Source organism: Pteropus alecto, unplaced genomic scaffold, assembly GCF_000325575.1.
Source record: "Pteropus alecto unplaced genomic scaffold, ASM32557v1 scaffold146, whole genome shotgun sequence".
In the NCBI taxonomy this organism is placed as follows: Eukaryota; Metazoa; Chordata; class Mammalia; order Chiroptera; family Pteropodidae; genus Pteropus; species Pteropus alecto.
In genome coordinates, this window is record NW_006442107.1 from 4,473,026 (window position 1) to 4,493,634 (window position 20,609).

Genomic DNA, 20,609 nt, shown 5'->3' on the forward strand with positions numbered 1-20,609 from the left:
CCACGTTGACTCCTGGGCTCAAGTTCCAGGAAAGCCATAGGTTCATTCTGGCTTTCTAAAAAGTTGGAGGGTCTGATCTTCTGCCCACCCAGCCAGCTGCATTCAGATTTTCTCCAAAGCAGAGCACCCAGTGGCTCCCCTCTTCTTGTCAGAGGAATTCTGGGCTTAAGGTGGGACAACAAGTACAAGCCGTACACACCTGAACGGAGGAGACCCTCCCGTGTCTCCTTATGCAGGCAACACCCTGCTTCTCTATAGCTTTGAACCCCTTATCACCTTTGACCTTCCAACATTCCTGAGGGAGCAGAATCATCTTCATTGGCCAGATACGAAAACCAAGCCTCAGAGAAGTTGAGGGATTTGCTCAAGGTCACGCAGGCAGCTAGAAGCAAATCTGGAACCAACTCTTGAACAAATATCTACTGAAGATTTCGGGTGGTAGGCAAAGGTGCACACAATATGGTTGCCTCTCTGAATGGCTCACTTTATTCGGGAGAACTTGAGACTTCCACCCAAGGCCAGGGCTGCTGAAGACTGACCCAGGAGGGGGTGAGATCCAGGTCAGAAGGCCTCATGTGCCCAACTAGGTCTGACACAGGGCCCTGGGGGACTGCCTAAGAGACTCAATTCTCTGGCTGCCAACAAATGCATGTATTTGAAATCAGAGAAAATATTCACAAGCTACAGCTTTTGACTGTGTGCATGTCGGATAAGCTACAATCTCCAGATCTCTTCCATAACACAGCTTGTGGAGGGCAGGGAATAAATAGTGTATAGCACATGGTAGGTACTCAGTAAATGTGTGTTCAATGAATTGTGCATCTGGCTGGGCCCCAGCTGCCCAGTGAGGTAGGATGGCGTAGACATGGCTCAGAGGGGCTGAGAGGGGCTTCCTGCCTGGAATTAGGGTCCCCTTATGGCTCTCTCTGAGTGTGCCCAGGCCCCGTACCTGCCCAGGACCTGGGCTCTCTCTCCCTTCCCCTCCCCGGGCCAGCGCTCACCTGGGAGATGTGGGACTGTGTCTTCTCGCTCTCGCCATCGCCATCGCCCTCTGTCTTGTCCGCCAGCAGCCCCTGCACCTGGTATTCAAGCACATAGCTGTCGATAAATCGCTCTAGCTCCTCAATCTCCTGGGAGCGGCTGCTCCCAGCCTCGGAGGAGGCCGACGCCGCTGAGGAGTTCTCCATCCCTCCAGCTCAGGGGGCTGGGTCGGACTGCGGGAGAGAAAGAACAAGGCTCTGTGAGACAAAGCTGGAGGCAGGGTGACACCCCATTAGTGTGAAGAATATGCTGCAATTCCCCTCTATGGAGAGGGAAACTGAGGCTCAGAGAAGGCAAATAACTGGCCTAACTGGCCAACACAGTAACTTGTACCATGTCAGATATTACTCCATACCTAGACCCTAAAACCTGGGAAAATGCAAAAGACAGGACCTAGCCTATACCCAGGCCCCATTTCCCAACTTGGAGTTAACAAAATCTACCACAAAACAGAATAAAACAGACTGCAGGCTTTGATGTCCCTGACCCCAGCACTGGGATGTATAGGGGGTCCCCAGATACAAATCCCGCCAGGAAATGCCTCCTTCTAAGGAGAGGTCTTTTCTTTGGACACCAGACTTTCCCTAAATTAGCTTAAAGCCTGTAGGCCTTAAGTTATAAGCATGATTTTGCAGCCACGTGATGGTATGGCTACTGGGACACATGCTGCTACGCTCGGTCTGTAGGAGTGTGACTCACTTTTAATGACAGAACGTGAAAGGCCTGCTGGGATGTTTGGGAGGGCGTGGCCGAGGCACGGAGACTGCCTGGCCACCCTGCACAGGAGTACAGCTTCCTCGTTAGCCCTCACGGCCTTCGTGCTGGTGCAGTCCGGCAGAGTGTGTGACCAGCATGCCAGGGATACTTAAGTCCAACAACAGAATGCTGTTCCCTTCTGACCGGACTGGGTGCACCCAGCTGCCATAGGGGCCCAGGCCTGCTGGGACACCTCCACCGCCCTCCCCCACACCCCTGTCCCTGAAGCTCCCACCTGACCCACCTGGAAGTGGGGAGAGTTAGAGCCTTTCTCACCTCTAGGTCCCTTCCCACCAGGGACCCTCCCCCTTTTCCTCACAGGCTCTAAGGCAGATGGGAAGGGGCTTTCAAGCTTGTCTGGAGATTGCTGCTCTCTGGGGAAAGTCCACTCAGCTAGAGGAAGCAGAGCCTGCACAGGGTTTTACCATCAGAACTAGCAGAATGGTCGTCTGCCAAATCACCACCATTGGATACACAAAGAAAACCCGAATGTATGCACAGAGCTCCAAGACCATGAAGGGCTGCGTGTGCCTAGGCTGTGACTGTTGATCATGAAGATGAGGTCCTAGTATGTTTCAAGGAACATCTGAATTTCAAAACCTTGGTTTACTGATAACTTTTTTAGAATACATTCACCAATGATCAAGGGTTTATTGAGTTTTTAATTAATAGATCCAAAGCAGGGCAAGGAATGGCCGCTGGGTTCCACAAATGCTGCTGAGATCACAAATGCTGACTCCCCCATCGTTGCCAGCCTCCTTAGAGGTTGGACTGCTGATGGAAGGAAGAACTGCCCTGGTGGACACACACCTTCTTCAACCGGTTTCCTGACTCAGTTCTTGGTTTTTGGCTTCTGCCAGGGGCCTAGCCTCCCTTGGACCGCAGGTCAGCTGCAAGGGAGCTGTAGGGAGTTTGCTCTGGGTTCCTAAACTCAGCTCATGAGTCTGTCTTCCCATTCCAGAGGGAGCAGTCCAAAGTTTCAGGCCCGGGAACCCTCATCAGAGTGAGGGAACACAGGGGTGGAGGCTTAGGTGGCAGTGAGACTGAAGGAAATCAGCTCACATTGGAATAAGCATGCCTACTGGTGTAGGGCCAGAGGTCGGGGTGGGGATGTCCAATGCCCCTTCCCTCGCCTGCCATTCAAGGCCTACAGTGGCCTTATAGCTCTCCCACCACCAACACCCATTTTACCCCTCCTGCTCCAGTGGCTGTCCATGTCACCCACCAGCCCCGTCTACTATGTTCTTTGCACCAGGCACATGCCATGTGTGGTAGGCAGAACCATCAGAGGGTCCTGGGTGTACATCTTCTCCCAATTACTCCATCAAACACTAACCTAGGTACTCCTGGAAAGGGATTTTGCAAATATAGCTAAATTCCAAGTCAGTGGCCTTTAAGATAAGGAGACTATTCAAGAGGGCCTGATCCATCGCGTGAGCTCCTTAAATCTGGGGTTGGAGGTAGAGACAGAGATTCAAAGCACAAGAAAGACTGAATGCACTGTTGCTGGCTTGAAGAAGGAGGGGTCACGTGACAGGAAATGCTTCTAGGAGTTGAGAACAATCCCTGGCCACTGACTGCAAGGAAAAGGGCGCCTCAGCCCTACAACCGCAAGGAAGTAAATCCCGCCAAAAACCAATCAGCTTGGGAGCAGACTTTGTCCTCCAGAGCCTTCAGACGAGAACTCAGCCTGGCAATACCTTAATTTCAGCCCTGTGATATACTGAGCAGGATTCTGATTTCCAGAACTGGGAGATAATTAATACACAGGTATTGCTGTAACCCACTAAGTTGGTAGTAATGTGTTACGCAGCAGTAGAAAACTAACAAGCAATGCTCTTTCTGCCTCTGCATTTGCTCACACTGTGCGTTTCACTCCAAGGCACTTTTCCCCATCCATCCACCAAATCTAGAGGTCCTTACACTCACGTAATGCCAGAACAGTGTCTTAGAGGCCATCTGGCAACTAGCCCAATCTCTGGGTTTAACGGCGGCTAGTGGGCAGAGAACTCACCCAGCCTTGGCCTCTGGGCATGAACACTGCAACTTCCACGAATAACAAGAGCAGCTAACGTGAACTGCGCCTGTCAGGTACCAGGCACTCTTTTCAGCACTTGTTCTGCATGCCTTCACCCACTCATCACCCACACCACCTCTACGAAATCGGCATAATTATACTATTTAGAAAACTGAGATTCAGTGAGGTTTAAGTAACTTGCCCAAGTTAGCACAGCAGAGCTCCATGTCCACCTATATGGCCACTGCCTCTTCATCCCACCTCCTGGCGGCCTGCTCAGGTCCTCAGGACATCTCCCACTCCTCCACTCCCCACTGCCCCTCCAACTAGCAGTGAATTCTTCAAGTGCTCTGTGTGTGCTACTTACTCTGCAATGGGGCTTTGTGCTCTGGAGGGCTGGGCCTGTGCCTAGCTGCCGGCCTCAGTGGGATGGCATGATGAGGTTAATGTCAGGAGTGATGAAAAGGAGCCGCCCGCAGGAAAAGCCAGTACGCAGGAAAAGCCAGTGCCTAAGGACACACCTATTATTCCTGGAAGACTTTAGATCTTATCTAGGGCTTCCTGGCACCCTTCACGGTACAGATGGAATTTTGCAGGAGGATCAAGTGTCTGGCTCTGCCTCCAGTAGCAGCCTCTGTCCTGCCCTACTGGCTCTCCTAGGCTCTCATGGGCCTTTCATGGGGCCACATCAGAGTCCTGTAAGGGAGCCCCAAACCCACACTGGCTCATCAAGGAAAGAGATAAGCATTGAGACCCATTCCCACCCTGTAGAATTTTGGTGCCCAGAGGAAAAAAAGAGGACTCTCCCTCACTGGTCACTTGTCTTGGACACTTCCTGTGTCCTCACATCCTCTTGGCCCCCCTCCTACTCCAGTCATTGCTGTCCAATCAGCTTCACACAGTGTAGCCTGACAGTACCTTACCTCTGATGCCCTAAGCACCTTCTGCCCAGGGCTCCACTGACACATGTCTGCAGATACCTGCAAGAACTCACCTGGCACCCAGTTCCTGTACCCTAGAAGTGAGAGGAGCTAGCACTCCCTCTGAATTCTGAGGTTCTATGGACACAGTCCCTCAGCACGTCCCAGTGGATTGAGCCCCAGCTGCCCACTGTGGTGACCAGATCCATATACCTCTGTCTGGTCTGGCTCTACTGCTGTTGTGTCACTGCCCCCTGGGGTGCTTCCATGAACTCTGCTTTCCAAGGGGAAACCAGGCTAATTTGTCACTGGGGCTCAGTTGTATGTTCTAGAATGAGTCCCAACCAGGGAGCCAAGAAGCCCCTCCTTCAACAGAAAAGCCCAGTTTTATCTCTTTATAAGAGAAGAGGGGGAAAGAAGGGGAGGAACAAAGTGCTATCCTCATTGTCTACCTCTTCAGCTATGAGGCTGAAAGTTCAGTCACTCATGCCCCATATACATGACATAAAACTTAGCATTATAATTATTTTTAAGTGTATAATTCAGTGGCATTAAGTATGTTCACAATGGTTGTATTAATTGTCATCACCATCCACCTCCAGAACCTTTTCATCTTCCCAAACAGAAACTCTGTGCCCATTAAACATCAGCCCCTCACCCCTCCTCCCCCAGTCCCTGGCAACCATTGTTCTACCTTCTGTCTCTAGGAATCTGTCTATGCCGGGTACCTCGGGTACCTCGTATAAGTGGGATCATGCAGTACTTGTCCTTTTGTGGCTAGCTTATTTCACTCTGCATAACATCCATCCAGGCTGTAGCACATGTCAGAATTTCAAGACTTTTTAGGGCTAAATAACACATTGTGTTACAATAATACATTGTATGTACAGGTCACATTTTGCTCCTCTACTCACCCACCCGTGGGCATTCAGGTTGTTTCCGTCCTTGGCTATTGCAAATAAGGCTGCTATGAACATGGGTGTACATGTATTTGAGTTTGTTTCTACTTCTTTGGGGTACATACTTAAAAGTTCTGCCTCATTTTTAAGGGAAAAAGAGTCCGAGGCTGGTGAAAACATGGCGAAATAAAAGGAATCTTTCCTCAAAGGCTTGTTCCACTCCCTTCCTGCCTGTGCTCTGAGGTGTCCGCCAGGCTCAGTTTCTCATTTACAGCAAGATCAGGATGGGAAATCCCCAAACAGCTGGGCTGCAGGCTAAGCTGAGAGCCAGCAAAAAGAGCTTACGTTGTAATGATCAGTGAAAGTGATAAGGGGGATGGGATCAGAGGAAGAAGAAAGAGGAGCCTGGAAGAGAAGAGACACTTTGGTTGCAGCCATCCACAATGCGCAGCCATCCACAATGCGCAGCCATCCACAATGCACAGCCATGCAGAGCAGGAGCCGGATACCAGGAGCCCAGCCCTACAGCCGACTGCCCCTCCCACCCAGCCCGCCCCCCCCGCCCCCCCCCCTTCCCTGCCAGGTGATGGATGTAGAAGAACAAAAAGGGAAGCAGCAGGAGAGGAGAAAGCGCTGAGGCTGCTCTTTGCTGTAAAGGGCAAGCAGGCCGGGTGGGCACAGCTTTAGGAGGGGCCCAGGCCGCAGAAGGAATGGGGCGGGGGGCGTTCTGCACTTTCCCAACAGGACGTTGGCCTATCTGCAGCTGTCTAGTGAAAGGGGCGGCCCACGCTCTTCTCTTGGCGTTAATGGACCTCATCCCTGCCCCAGGGGCCCAGGGCACCCCTACTCCGTGCTACAGCCAGTCGTGTTCTATGCTTGTCACTATAGCCAGGTGAGCCAGGCTGACTGTTTTTAAGGCCAGAAACAAAACACCCAGGTCCTTTGATGAAAAAGCACCTTTGCCCACATCCATGTCCCCTCTACCCAGACCCAGGTGAACCCTCCCCTTCTGGGCCTTCGGCCCAGAGCAATGTGGCTTTCTTGGGAATCAGCACTCTGGCAAAGGTGCTTCTGTCGACAGCATGGGGTCTCTCCTCCAGCCGCCCACCCTGCCTGCCTTTGAGCCTACTACCACCAGGGCTAGAGGGATAGAGGAAAAGGGAGGGCCCAGAGACAAGAAGCTGGAACCAGCCAGTCAGCTTAGCAGCCTTTCACTCCCGCCCAGTGACAAATGGCATTAGAGGCTGTAAATTTAGCCAATCCCTTTAAGAACAGCCAGGCATTAGAGGCATTACCTCCTCCCCGGATCCCCAGGATGAATTCAGTGACCTGCAAACCAGATGAGATACTTCTGCTCTGCTGCCACCAGCCCTTCTCTGAGGTACCTAACCTTCCAGGCCCTGAAAGAAGGCAGCACAACACCCCTCACCCTTCATCAGACCCTCTCCCGCAGCCCCTCAGCACACAACTCACCCGGGCAGCACAGCCTCTGGGACCTTGCAGTGGAAGCCATGTCTGCCTTCCTACTCTGTTTTTGGCTTTTGGCTGCTTCAAGGGGCCCAGCCCCTCTTGGGCGCAAGGCTAGCCTCAGCAGAGTTGTGCAGTGCTGTCCAGAACTTGTTCAGGGCTCCCGAGCTCAAAGGCCTTGGGGCTCATGGGTCTGTCCAGCCATCCCGGCAGCGGAGCAACTCTGAAGAGGGAGCCGGGCAGGACCTACCACGTCACCGCTGCTCACCTCCTACGGAATTGCTGTTCACCCCACTTTTCCCACGGCCCCTTCCCACACCTCCTGCTGCAGCACAGCCTTGCCCCTCTCTCCCCCTGCTCCCCTCCAGTGCTGGCTGGCTTCTGGTGATCCCGTTACACACATGCTGGACCCTCTCCCCTGCCCACCTATACATGTGCTGGCAACTGACATTTTAACTGAGAGCCTGCAACAGGGCTTTCCCCTTTGTCAACTGTCAGGCGGTCCCCAGGGCAGGGCCAGGCCACCACTGTGCAGCCTGCTGAGAGCTGGAGGAGAAAGGTCACACTGCTCAGGGACAGAAGACCGCACAGCTCTCCCTGAGGGAGCCATGGGAACCGGCCTCACAGTGCTGCTGCCAACCCACCCCTCCGAGTCCAGCCCACGCTCCACCTCCTGCATAAACAAGACTGGGCACGATGCCTTTCCCTGACAACTGAAGCCCTGTGCCTGGGCGCTCCTGTCGGTGCTGATCCAGGGGCTCTGGACCACATCGGTGTTTGCCAAAGAAGAGCGGGGCAAGTCCACCGATGCCCCCATGAACAGGAGCCTCAGTCCCCAACCACTGGAAGTGGGAAAGTTTAGAAAGCTGGAGGTGACCTCAGAAATCAGCAACATTTACTGTCTGCTCACCTGGCGTACCTCTAAATCTCTGACATCCCCCCACCCCCACCCCACGCACCAGTTTGAATTGTCATTCAAACATCAAACAGAGTTTAGCTAGGCATGTGCTGTTTTTTAAATTGCAAGTCTCAGAGATTTAGTGAGCTGTAAAATAAAGTGGAAAATAAACTCATGATCTTAGCATTGAAAATATATAACTACATTGAAAATATCAGTGAGTGACACTCATCGTAAGTGGAATAATTGTTTCATGGAAATTTTGATTCACCTACACAGGTTAAATGTATTTCCTTCTGTGAGGAATTTAAGCAGCCCAGAGCAGTGCATCCCAAACTTCAAAGTGTTTACGAATCACGGGATATCTTGTTAAAGTGCAGACCTGAATTCAGGGGATCAGAGGTGGGGCCTGAGATTCTGCATTACTAACTAGCTCCCAGCAGATGTTGCTGCTGGTCAGAGAGCCTCACTGTGAATAGCCAAGATCTAGAAAAATCTCTTGATCCCTTCGATCCATCATTCAATTATCTCACTCTGGTCTGGATTCTCCATGCTGACTCCATGGCCCATGGGTCAACTCCCTTGGGGCCACGTAGAACCTCAACAGGCAAAATTATTACTTGCTGGCTGACCCCTGGGACCATCTCCATTCTGGGGTCTCAGAGTTCTGAAGGTCTGAAGAGTTCTGCAGGGCTGAGCTGGGGGCTCAGACTCATCCAACTGGTCTGAACAAGATGGAAGATCTTCTGAAATCTAAGCCACATGACCTCAACAGTCTTTAGAGAATCCAGCCCTTTCACTGTGTAGATGAGGATACTGAGGCCTGAAGAAGGGGAACAAATTATCGAGAGCCATTCAAATGTCTATGGATAGAGCTACGCCTGCTACGCAGGTCCCTAGACTCCAATCCCCTCAACAGTCTGCCACCCATGGAGACCTCCTGCTAAGTCACCTCCTCTAATGACTGTCAATAACAGGAGAGATATCACCAAATATTAGACAATCCCCAAATCATTGCATGATTTTCACAGCCTACTGAGTCCCCCTCCCCCATTCTGGGCAGGACCCAGGACCAAGCCCTATGGTTCTTTCAGAACTTCCGTGGAAAAGACAGGTCGGGGTAGAGGCCCAGTGCTCTCTTCTTGAGAGCAGCCTCCAGGAGTAACTGAGGAGCTGGACCGGATTTCACGGTGAGGTGACAGGTCACTGCAGACCAGGAAGGCTTGAGAGAAGCTGTGAGTCCTTCTTCCCTGAGCACACTCACTGTGGCGGGCACCCCAGAGAGAAGACTGAGAAGGAAGGCTACGGGGAGAGGGAGCGAGTGCACCCTGCCAATATGAGGATGGCGCCCTTAGCAGTCCACCCAGAGGACATGGCATTAGATTCCAGACTCCTGATGAGGACTTCTTCATGGAGGAAGAACCCTGACACAGCAGCATCCTGGCTCTGCGGAGGCCTGCACACCAGCAGATGGGCCTGGCCAATGGGCAGGAGGGCGCCCAGGTCTGGGAGGTCACGCCCCTGCTTTGTCCCTGGACTTCTCTGTTGTCCACGTGTGCCCTGCCCTTGCGCCTCTCAGTCCCACAGAAGCCTTTATTGTGTTCCCAGCACTGGGCCCCTACCTGCTGCCTTGGTGCAGAGCACAGGCTGCCTCCTGACACCTCCTCACCCTCCCCTGTGCTGTTACCCAACCCTTGTCCTACCCTTGAATTTTTTATGGGTTTTTACCTTGTCTTGACAAGACCGTGTGATCCTTGGGGCCCTGCTCCATCTACACTTCTTTCTGCACGAGCCCAGGACAACATACTGGCCTATGGCTCCCAGTCCTCCCACACCCGCCCCTGCATATTCCTGCCCCGAGACTGGGCCTCCCTCAGAGCTCCCATCCACTGCCACTGGGCCAAGGTCTTTCCCAGCTCCCTCCCAGCTCTTAGGACATTAAAGCCAAGGATGCTGGGGGTGGACATGTCCAATCCCCCTCCCCACCAGCCACCGAGGTCACCTGATCCCAGAACCAGGACTCCAACTTCTTCTCACCAGATTCATGAGACTCCTCAAGGCAACTTACTCCAACAAGTACTAAGCGCCTGCTGTATACCATGCCCTATAGATACCAGAGAGCATGGAAGTCACAGGCAAAGCCCCACAGAGGAGAGAAACATATCATATCTGGAGGGTTACTGGCCAGTCAGCCACTTCCCTTGCTGGAGTCAGGTGGCTTCTTCACTGACCCCTGCTCCTAAGACAGGGTAATGTGCTGGGTTTTGGTTTCCGATGCTGGCTAACCACTGCCTGGGTCTGTGACCTTGGGCAGCTTGTTTCCTCATCTTCAAAGTAGACTGATAATGCAAGAGCCACCTCATAAGGTCTTGTGAGGATTAAGAGAGAGAATTCATGAGAAAGTGTTCTCTCAGCCAAGTATACAGCAAGCACTTAATTACTGGTTGTGATTATCATCTGACATCACGACTGTCCCCTGCTATGCCCCTATACTGCCTTTTGCACTCCCTCCCACCTCTCCAAATCACTGCCTCTCGCTCAGGACCCAGCTCCAGACACACCTCCTCCACAAAGCCCACCTTGGCCACTCTGGCTATCGCTGGTCACTGCTGTTTCTAAACTCTAATTCACCACAGACCCCACCATTCCCTGATGTGTCCCCACTCTGAACTGCCTGTGCCTTGCTTAGGCCTGGGTCTGGCCCTTTTCTGTTTGCCAGCTCCTGGGTATACAGCTCTGTCTACCTGCACAGACACAAGTGAGCCCTGGGGATAGAGAGCAGGCTCTACCGCTGGCCTTGGAAAGCTCCTGGGCTGATGGACTCAGAGCATGCTGGGGAAGGAGACCAAGTGTCCTTCTCTGAACCTTGCAATGTGCCTGTGAGAGCACCTCAGGTTAAGGCCAGAAAGCTCCTCTGAGCATGGTGACCCAGCACCCCAGGGCTTCCTTCTCAGGTGACGTTCTCTCTCCAGTGTCTCTCTCGGGGTAACCAGGGTCCCCAGTCAGCTCTCCTCTTGGCAACACCTTCTTGAACTGGAGCCCAGCTGGAGTAGTGACAGCACCGCGTGGTTTCCAAGAGCCCAATGGGGGTCTCAGAAGCTGAGAACATTTCACGTGGCCTGGCCTTCAGCGGGGCTGTGACTCTGCAGGCCTGTCCCAGGGTTGAGAAGGCAAAGCTGGCTCACTTTGAGAACAGTACCCCCTTCTCTCTCCCTTCCTCATCCTTAAGGACAGCTCGAGCCCACCTCCTGGATGCCACCCCGACCACCCTGGCTCACAGCGACCCCAGCCCTCAGAACAACCACTGTAGCTGCCTCTCCCCCTTGCCACCTTGGACGACTAACTTGTCCTGGACAGGAGCATAACCACAAAGCAGAGATTGCAGATGTCTGTTTTGGGGCCATGCCTCGGCCACAGTGTGTTTTGTTTTGCCTGTTCTGTATTTTAAAACTATTTGAGCCAACATTTGTAAATCAACAGATTTCATGTAGGAAATCCACGTTTCTTATTTATTTCTATTTTGAAAAACTGGGAGATCTAGCAACACTGGCCCACCTAGCCACATTGCAGCCATCAGCTAGAGCGAAACAGTGCTGACCCTTCCAGGAAGGGCATGTACTCTCCAGTTCTCCGCGGACCCCAACATTCCCTAATGTCTCCCCATTACTCTCACATGGCTCCACTCACACTTAACCTTCCTAGCCCTCACAGGCATCCCCAAGTTTGAAACCTCCTGCAAGAAAGTAACTGCAGGTGGTCTGTGACTACAAAAACGAGGGGGTGTTCCTAAGAACCTGGAAATCAAGAACAAGGATGACTGTCCCCTGGGAGTTACATTGGGAAATCAATAAATGACATTTCAAAACAGAAATATGCAAGGTCATTGCACAAAGGGAAAAGGCAAGGTTTCCAGAAGCAGGACTCAATGCTAACCTTGAAGTCAGCCACTGAGCTACTGTAGAAGATTATGTCACTCTGAAAAGACTGGGCTGCACTGGAAGCAAAGAAAATAGCCAACCACAAAAGGCAGTACACCCCCAAGCTCTGCCCATGAAAAGGGGTGCTCCTCCTGGGTATCTCAAGAGAGGGGAGAAGGGTACAGATAAATACACAGGGCTGTCCCACTGCTCCCTGTAATGCCCCCAAAACACTGCAGCTCAGCCCTGAAGTGGTCTGAGGGTCGCCTTCCTCCCCAGCTAAACCGCAAGCTCCTAGAGGTTGTGGATGTGTCTGCCTCTTCCCTAGGCTCCCGGGAGCAGGACCTGGGCCCGCTATCGACATTTAGTTAATCAGTAATTATTTAATGATGGATTCTCAAATTAGAAAGTGGCTAGCAGATAACTGATGCTCTGTCTATCTTAATATTAGCAGACAGGAGGAGCTGTTGGCTGCTGATGGGCACAGAGATGGTCACACATCAGCCGTGGCACCAGTTAACACAGCCAGGCTGGGGCAGGGCCCTCTTTGGCTAAGGAGCCCGTATGTGTCACACACAATCCTTGAGACCTGCTGGACAGCAACCACGGGGATATCAAACTGATCCAGTGCCTAGGGCTCTTACAGCTCTCCCTCAATTCTCTAAGAACCATGAGGAGATAAAGAACCTCCCTGATTTTCCAGATATTATGGGGAGATAAAGAACTGAGCGGCCAGAGCCCAGAAGTGTAAAAGCCAGACTCCTGATTCCTGGGGTGGTCTCCACATCCAGAGGCAGCACACCCATGGCTGTTTCTGCCTTTGCTTCAAGGCCCCCAGGTAAGGCTACCCCTACTCAGGGACAGCTGCCCTTTGCCCTTTATTGAAGCAGGAAAGCAAACCAATATTGTATTCCCCACAGACCACTGGTTTCCAAACTATTTTCCTCTAATATCGTATTTATTTTTCAAAGGAAATCCTAAATGGCTCCCCCACTATAGAAAAATCTAATAACAAACATTTACTGAGCATTTACTATGTACCGAGCCCTGCGATAAATACTTGTTGTATAGTAACTTAATTCTGAAGACAATCCTACAATGCAGGCACCATTTTGTCCCAATAAAAATTAAGAAACCAAGACAGACAGGAGTTGCCCACATTTGCTAGCTACATCTTTAGCCTTACAGAACACAGAGCCCCAATGACGGAGGTCTCCAGCGAGGTATGGCCAAGCCAGAGATGAGAGCTATTGGCCAAGGACATGTTGAAGACCAGGTTATGGCAGTTCTCCTGGGTTTGGCTTCCCTAACTGTTTCTCTCTGGGGCATGCTGAGGTCAAGTAACTAGGGAAATAGGCAGCCAGAAAATCTGAGCTCCAGATCACTTCCACTGGGAACCCACTACAGTACATATTTTTGCAGACAGGGATCATTTTGTCTTTCTCACCTGGCACAAAGTAGGATTCCACAGAAGATGAACGGAAGACCCATGGGCTACCGGGGGGAGGCCTGTGAAATTGGCTATCTTGGGCCTTTGTGACCCAGGAGCTTTCTTCCCAAGGCGAGTCTCCCAGCTGCAGCAAGAACTCCTAGATGCAGCCGGATGCTTTGCAAAGAAAGCTCGCCTGGTGGCAGGTCCTGGATGGCTGTCCATCACAGTCCTTAGGTTCTATATTCCCACTGTCCCCACTAGAATGTGGTAGCGGCAGATAACCTCTCTACATGCACACAGCAGGAGCGGTCTCTAGCCCGTTACAACCACAGGGAGCAAGCTGAGTGGTTAACTGGCAGATAATTAACTGAGAAATTCCCCCACAGCCCTCCGTAAACTCTGCTGAAACATGGGAAGGAGGAGATATAAAGGCAAAAAGGGGCCTCCCATTGGAGAAAGGGCCTTACGATTATTGAATCAAGTGATGCCGAGGACTTGGAGAAATGAGAAGCCTCATACACAGTTGATGGGAATGAAAAAATGGTGCAGCTGCTTTGGAAAACAGTCTAGTAGTTCCTCAAATGATTAAACACAGAGTTAACATATGACCCAATAATCTGTTCCTTGGTACATGCCAAGAGAAATTAAAATATATGTCCACACAAAAACTTGCACACAAGTGTCTTCAGTAGCATTATTAATAATAGCTAAAACATGGAAATAGCCCAGATGTCCAGAAACTGATGAATGGAAAAACAATGTGTTATATATCCATGCAATGGAATATTATTTGGCCATAAAGGGTCAAGTATTGATACATGCTAAAACATGAATAAACCTTAAAAACACTGTGCTAAATGTAAGTCACAAAAGAGCACACACTGTATGATTCCATTAAGATGAAATGTTCAGAATATGGGAATCTACAGAGACAGAAAGTAGTTCGGTGGTTGCTCAGGCCTGGGTGGGGGATGGGCTGGGCGGGCAGGGGGGCAATAGCTAAAGGATATGGGGTTTCTTTATGAGATGATGAAGATGTTATGAAATTGACTGTGGGTGCCCATATCTGTGATTATCCTGAAAAACCATTTAATAGTACACTTTAACTAGGTGAATTGGATGGTATGTGAATTATATATATCTCAATAAAGCTGTTTACAAAAGTAGTGCATCTGCATGAGCTGGGCCCAGGATAATTACCTTGGGTTGGAATCTCTGATTAGATTGGACACCTTCCTAAAGAAAATTGTGGCTTTGAGAATCAACTAAATGAATCAACAAAGAGACTGAAAAACCGAGTCCAGGTTCCCAATGAATCTGGGAGAAATGTCTGCAGCTTTCCTGTAAGGGATCTCGCTGCCTTACCAAAGATGGAGATGCATCTCCTGGTGCAGCTGCATCCATTCATCCATCCATCCATCCATCCATTTAGAAAGTGCCTGCTCATGCTTGCTGTTAAGTGCTGGGGACACAACAGGAATGGAAGGAAAGTAACCAGGCAAAAGATACCATGAGTCAAGTGCTGTGGGGCCCAGAGGAACAGCACCAACATGTGAGAAGAAGACTGAAAACATTATTTTTATTAGCTTGCCCTAATTGACAGAAAAATGCAAATATAACTGTGAGATATGAAAACCAGGAGAAACCTTAGAAAGCAAAGTCATCAATTGTTAAGACCCACCACTATTTCATGAGCCGCGAAAGAAAAGAAGAAATGCTGACAATTAAACTATGACAAAATGTCTTAATGATGATCTTGCATGCAGACAGATTGGTCATATGAGCTTCATATGGCTTTGAGATCCTTTCATCTCTTCTGAGGAATGTGGAGATTTCTCCCAGCATTGGAGGCATTGCTTAGCATGCATGAGACTGGCAATTCTTGTTTTACAAGTATGAAATTGCGTGGTTTTTTTCTCCCAATAATGAATATTTGCTTTTCTAATGTCAAATCGATGCCTTATTACTATTTCCATGCCCTTCTGGGTACACAGTCACTTTGGGTGGCAATAATGAGTCACAGTGAGTTCCTTTTGAAGAGACTTGAATGACAATTACACCGAACATGTGGATAATCAGTAATGCACCTAATTCAACTGAGATCATGACAGTCTGAACAGCAAGACCACGTTCCCTCCTGCTCAGCCAATGATAGCTATGTCATACATGTCATGTGGTTGGCAGCCAGCGATATAGTAAGAAGCACCCTGATTTCAGTAATATTAACATGTGAAAAAAAGACCATGCCTCCAAGAATAAAATAGGCAAGCCGATCTCTCATGTTACAGGTGAGAGATCACAGAGCCACAACTAAAGCTCTTGTAAGTTAAGATCTGTGTAAGTTTTCTTTCTATTCCCTCAGGCTACCCTCTAAGAGACTGCCATGTCTAAGCTTGTCTTAAAAAACAAAGCAAAACAAACAAAACAGTCTTTGAGAGCATACATGGCAGTAAGATTAACCAATCAGTACATACAGTTAGTCTTAGTCCTTCAAACCTTATGAAAATGGGTGACAAGAAATGTCATTCCAATACCATCTAAGGGACCATTAGTTTATAGCTGTCGGGGGACTGCATTTCCACTCCCCACAGGCTGTTCCCCAGGCTGCCATTCAACACTATTGGCCACGTTTATAAATGAGGCCAGCCAGGTGTTTCCTCAGAGTCACACCCTCTCCCTAGGGGTGGGGCCCTTAGAGAGACACCATCCCCATCAGATGCCTACAAACGTCTGGAAATGCCCTTTTGAGCCTGGCGTTAAAAATCACCATGTCTGTTGCATGCAGACAGAGTATCTGGAGTTTGGGAGACTGCTAAATTGATTCTCAATATCTAAACGAGCAACTGGCAGCCTGGCAGTACATCAGTCTCATAGGGCACTGCATCCAGGTGGAGAAAACACATTTTTCCTTTGTGAGCCTGGGGTTATGGGGCTGGCCCCTTACCACAGATTAACAGGATCAGGTCCTCTTTGCTTCAACAAAAACTTTTTAGAATTTGCCAGAGCTTAGTAAAGAATGGGCCTTCAAGCCTTAGAGGTGAGGCAGATCCAGTTGAACTGAGCTGAGATACACTTCCCCCAAAGGCAAGGCCAACGCCTGAAAGCCCAACCAGAAACGTGCCTGCCAAACATGTATGAGAGCAGCGGCCTGTGGAAACACCCTGTCTGCACAGCTGCTGGGAGGGCGAGGCAGGCGCTTCTCGGATTTCAGCAAGGTTCCCATCTCACCGGGGACATACCAGCGTGAGGTAACTAACAGGAGACAAGCTGCACTGGGATTGATGGAACAGGAGGCCACTCAGGGCTGGTCAGGAATATTGCGGGGAGAAAAGGAGAGAACTAGCTATGCTGCAGAAATAATGAATTTGTCCATCTTATCCAACACCAGCCACGGGATTAAAAATAAATATCCAACATTACAGTCTGATTTGTAGTGACAGTCCAAGAATAGAACTAGGGACATTAAGCTGTCAGAGTGCAAAAGAAATGTTCCTTTAGTGCTCCCTGTGCCCTTTATTCTGGCTCTGCCCTTGACTCAGAGCACAACAAACACAGGTCACTTCCTCAGCGCATGCCAGGTACCATGCTAGACCCCGGGTACTAGGTGACCAAGACATGGCCTCCGCTCAGAGTCATCACAAAGTCACTGGAGGGGACAAATGTAGCCTTAAGAGTCCATGGCCTCTGCTGCATGACCTCCAGTAAGTTACTGAACTCTCTGAACCTTGGTCTTCCCAGTTCCAAAACAGATAAAAATCCTTATTTGACTGAGCAGGTGAGAGGATTACAGAAAAATATGTAAAATGAGCACGGTCCCAAGCAAACAGTATATGATATATGTACTTGATGGGTTATCTCAGAATCAAACATACCGTCCAGGCTCAACAAATAATAGCAATTAATAATTTGTCTGGATGATCATTTCACAACATATACAAATATCAAATCATTATGTCACATACCTGAAACGAATATAATGTTATATGTCAATCATACCTCAATTAAATAATGACAATAATAATTTGGGAAAGAGGGTCAGAGAGCACTTTCCTTGAGTGCGACCTTGGAAGAGGAGCAGGAGGTCTGCAGGTGGGGGAGGAGAAAGGCCCCAAGGGCAGAGACTGCATCACCGAGGCACCACTGAGCTTGTATGCTGTCCTTTGAGCTCCTCCAGAAGGAGGGTCTCCTTCTAGTCCCTCAGTCGTATAAATGCGGCCAGATGCCCTGTTGACTAAGGCACCACCAGGCTGAGTAGGAAAGGAGCTGGCCTTGAACATTCTTATTACCATGCTATGTGGAAAAAAAAACCCCATAATTTTTTATATTAGGATCTCAATTACATAAAAATGTAATAACAATATCCTAAAACATCTCTTAGAAGTGGAATTAGGACTACCTTTTCTTATATATATATATATAATATATATACACAGACATATGTACTTATATAGTGATGTATAAAGTTAAAGGTGATTAGTGGTTACATTTTCTTGTTATGAAATTATTAGAACAAAAATAACAGAATGCAACATATTTAACTCAGTGAGTATAAAACTGCTCATGAAAATAATTGAGAAAAAAAAGGTTGGCTATGGGATCCCTTTTGCCTGCTGACCACCTGGTTAGAATGCTGGCTCTGAAGGGCCTCGTCACGTAGAGGGCACACCCATGCTGTGAGGCCCCCGCCACATCCAGGCCAGCAGAGCTGTCTGCTCACATCCCTCCTCCAGGGACACTGCCTTATTTGCAAGGCCTTTCTGCAACCATGAGCTGACTGGCACAGAGGTAATTTTATGCTCTACCAATGTACCAGGGCCCCTGCTGGGTGGACAGCATCCTGGCCACTGTCACCCTGTGTGTCACCACTTAATCTGGAATCTGCTAAACTCGTATAGGTCTAGAAGTAAGAAATGAGAGTACCACTGAGGTTGTCCCCATTCCTGGGAATCAGGCTGGGGGTTGGAAGTAGGGCCTAAGGAAGATAATCCTCATTAAGTACTTTTAACTCATGTTGAACATGTCACTATATTCAATAAATGTCATCGTTTTCTTTACTGGCACTCTCATCCTCGATCTTGCACTGGATGTTGCTGCAGAATTCTCTCTCTCTTTCCCACAATGGTTAGTAAGGGAGAAGCCTGCCTGTCCACACTGCAATGCCAGTTCACCATTTTACATACCTCGCAGGAGTAGATTCTCCTGCTGGCAAAATACTAAAGGGAATTATATTCCCAAGTTCTGGTTCTAAGCTTTTAAATGCACAGAGATGGCACATGCCATGAGCTTAGACCCAGATCCCGCAGCAACCCCTGCTGCCCTGTGGGCTGTCTTGCTGGAGGGCAGCAGGCTCCAGGGATGTCTGAACATCCTCGGATGATGCCACCTTCACCTTAGCGCTGAGAGGTGCCTGCCACACCTTCTCTCCTTGTTAATGACACCACACTTTTAACTTCCTTCACACCGAAGCCTCGGAAACCTTCTTAAATATGAATGAGCAGAAGTTCAGAGGCTGAGTTGTGTGGTTTTAGTTGTTCTCTTGTAATTTCTAAGGCAACCAAGGCATGGGAGATGGCTGTGATGTTCCTTAGGTCACCAAGCAGAAGAAATTTAGAACCCTGGTAAGATTCCAGAACTTCCCCTCATTCCCCAGTACCCTCATCTGCCCCCCTAAGCCACTGGCCCACCATTGCAGGGCCTGAAGCTTGGTGCATGCCCACTGGAGGGCTAAGGAATCCAGGGGCCAGAGGATGAACTGGAAAAGTAGAAGCAGCAATGGAATAGAGGGTGCCAGAGGCACCATCGTGGGCCCTGCTTGAGGTAGAGGCCAGTCTCTTGCACTGGCTGCTGGGTCTCCTCATTTGAAGCAGCTCAGATTCTTAGGCTGGAGAAGAGAGAACACCCCAGCAAGGCCCTCGCTAAGACCAGGGGGATGGCCCTGCATGCCAGCACATGGGCTGCTTCCTGGACCCTATCCAGTTGTTCCTATCCAGACAACTCCTATCCACCCCTCGAGACCCAGCCTACATGCCTCTTCCCCCCACAACTAGTTTTCTGGCAAGTTATCTATTTAATGGTCATTTATCCACTCACACCTGTTTCCCTTTGGCTACTGTGGGCCCCTCAAAGTCTTTTTATTTCTCCTTTCCTGCTGCCTCATGGAGAGTAGATGATCAGCAAAAGAATGTTCAATGAATGAGAAGGGGAGCAAATGAAACTGGCCAGTCGACATGATACTTCATTCAATGCTTCATTCTTTAATGCTTGACCCTTATTACACCCACACTGCTACCCTAGGAGACCAAGAACTGAGAGGGGGGCCACAAGATGCAGTGGAACCCCAAAACCTGGCTTTATTACCTGCAGGTTGTAGAGCCATGAGAGTGGCAGACACTTCTAGTTGAGTCTATAATACCTATTCTCTCCTTCCTAACAAAAAATAATAACATTGGGGGAGATAATGTGCCCAGATAAAAATTATATTGCCCAGTCTCCCTCACAGATAGCAGTGGCCTGTGAGATATAAAAGGAAGTTATTGGGTGAAAAACTCTTTAAAGGGGCTGACTGAGCTGGCACATGCCTTTTGCCCTTCCCACTTTTTCCTTCTTGCCTGGAATGTGGATGTGATCTCTGGAGCTCCAGCAGCTCTACTGGACTATGTGGCAACTTTGAGGATAGCAGACACTCGTTAAGCATGGCAAAGCAGAAAGACAGAGAAAGCCCGGATGCCTGAAGACAACAGAGCCCCCACACCAGCCCTGGGCTGCCTACCTCCATAGTTCTCTTACGTGGGAGAAAAATAAATTTCTGCATTGCTTAAACCACTGTTATTTGGGCTTCCTGTTATATGCTGCTATGGAAAGCAGTTTTCTGTGATGGTCCTCAGTGACCTTTGCCCCCTACTACCCATGCCCTTGTGTAATCTCTTCCTTTGACTGTAGGCTGGACCTAGTGACCTGCTTCTGTCAAATAGAACAGGCAAAAGTGATAGGATGCCGCTTCTGTGATCAGGTTACAAAAGACGTGACTTCTGTCATACTGACTATTGCCTTCTTGGCTCACATACTTGGATGAAGCAAGCTGCCATGTTGGAGAGGCCACATGGCAAGAAGCTGTGGGCAGTCTCTAGTCAACCGCCAGAGAGGAGCCCAGGCCTCAGCTCAATAGCCCACAGGAACTGAATCCTGTCAACAACCACACGAACAAGTCTGGAAGCTGATCCTCCTGTAGTTGATTACGGCCCCAGCCAACACCTGACTGCAGC

The 20,609-nt window shown here is 49.6% G+C and overlaps 1 protein-coding gene across 7 annotated transcripts in view; it reads right to left on the reverse strand.

Moving 5' to 3' along the window:
* Positions 1–20,609, reverse strand: part of CTIF (cap binding complex dependent translation initiation factor) — a 249,010-nt gene that overhangs the window by 184,634 nt on the left and 43,767 nt on the right. For all 7 annotated transcript variants that reach the window (XM_006919916.3, XM_006919919.3, XM_015595789.2 and 4 more), the window contains one exon: positions 1,002–1,214. In XM_006919916.3, the coding sequence (XP_006919978.1) occupies positions 1,002–1,187 (186 nt within the window). In that variant the 5' untranslated portion in view covers positions 1,188–1,214. The remainder of the gene's footprint in view (positions 1–1,001; positions 1,215–20,609) is intronic.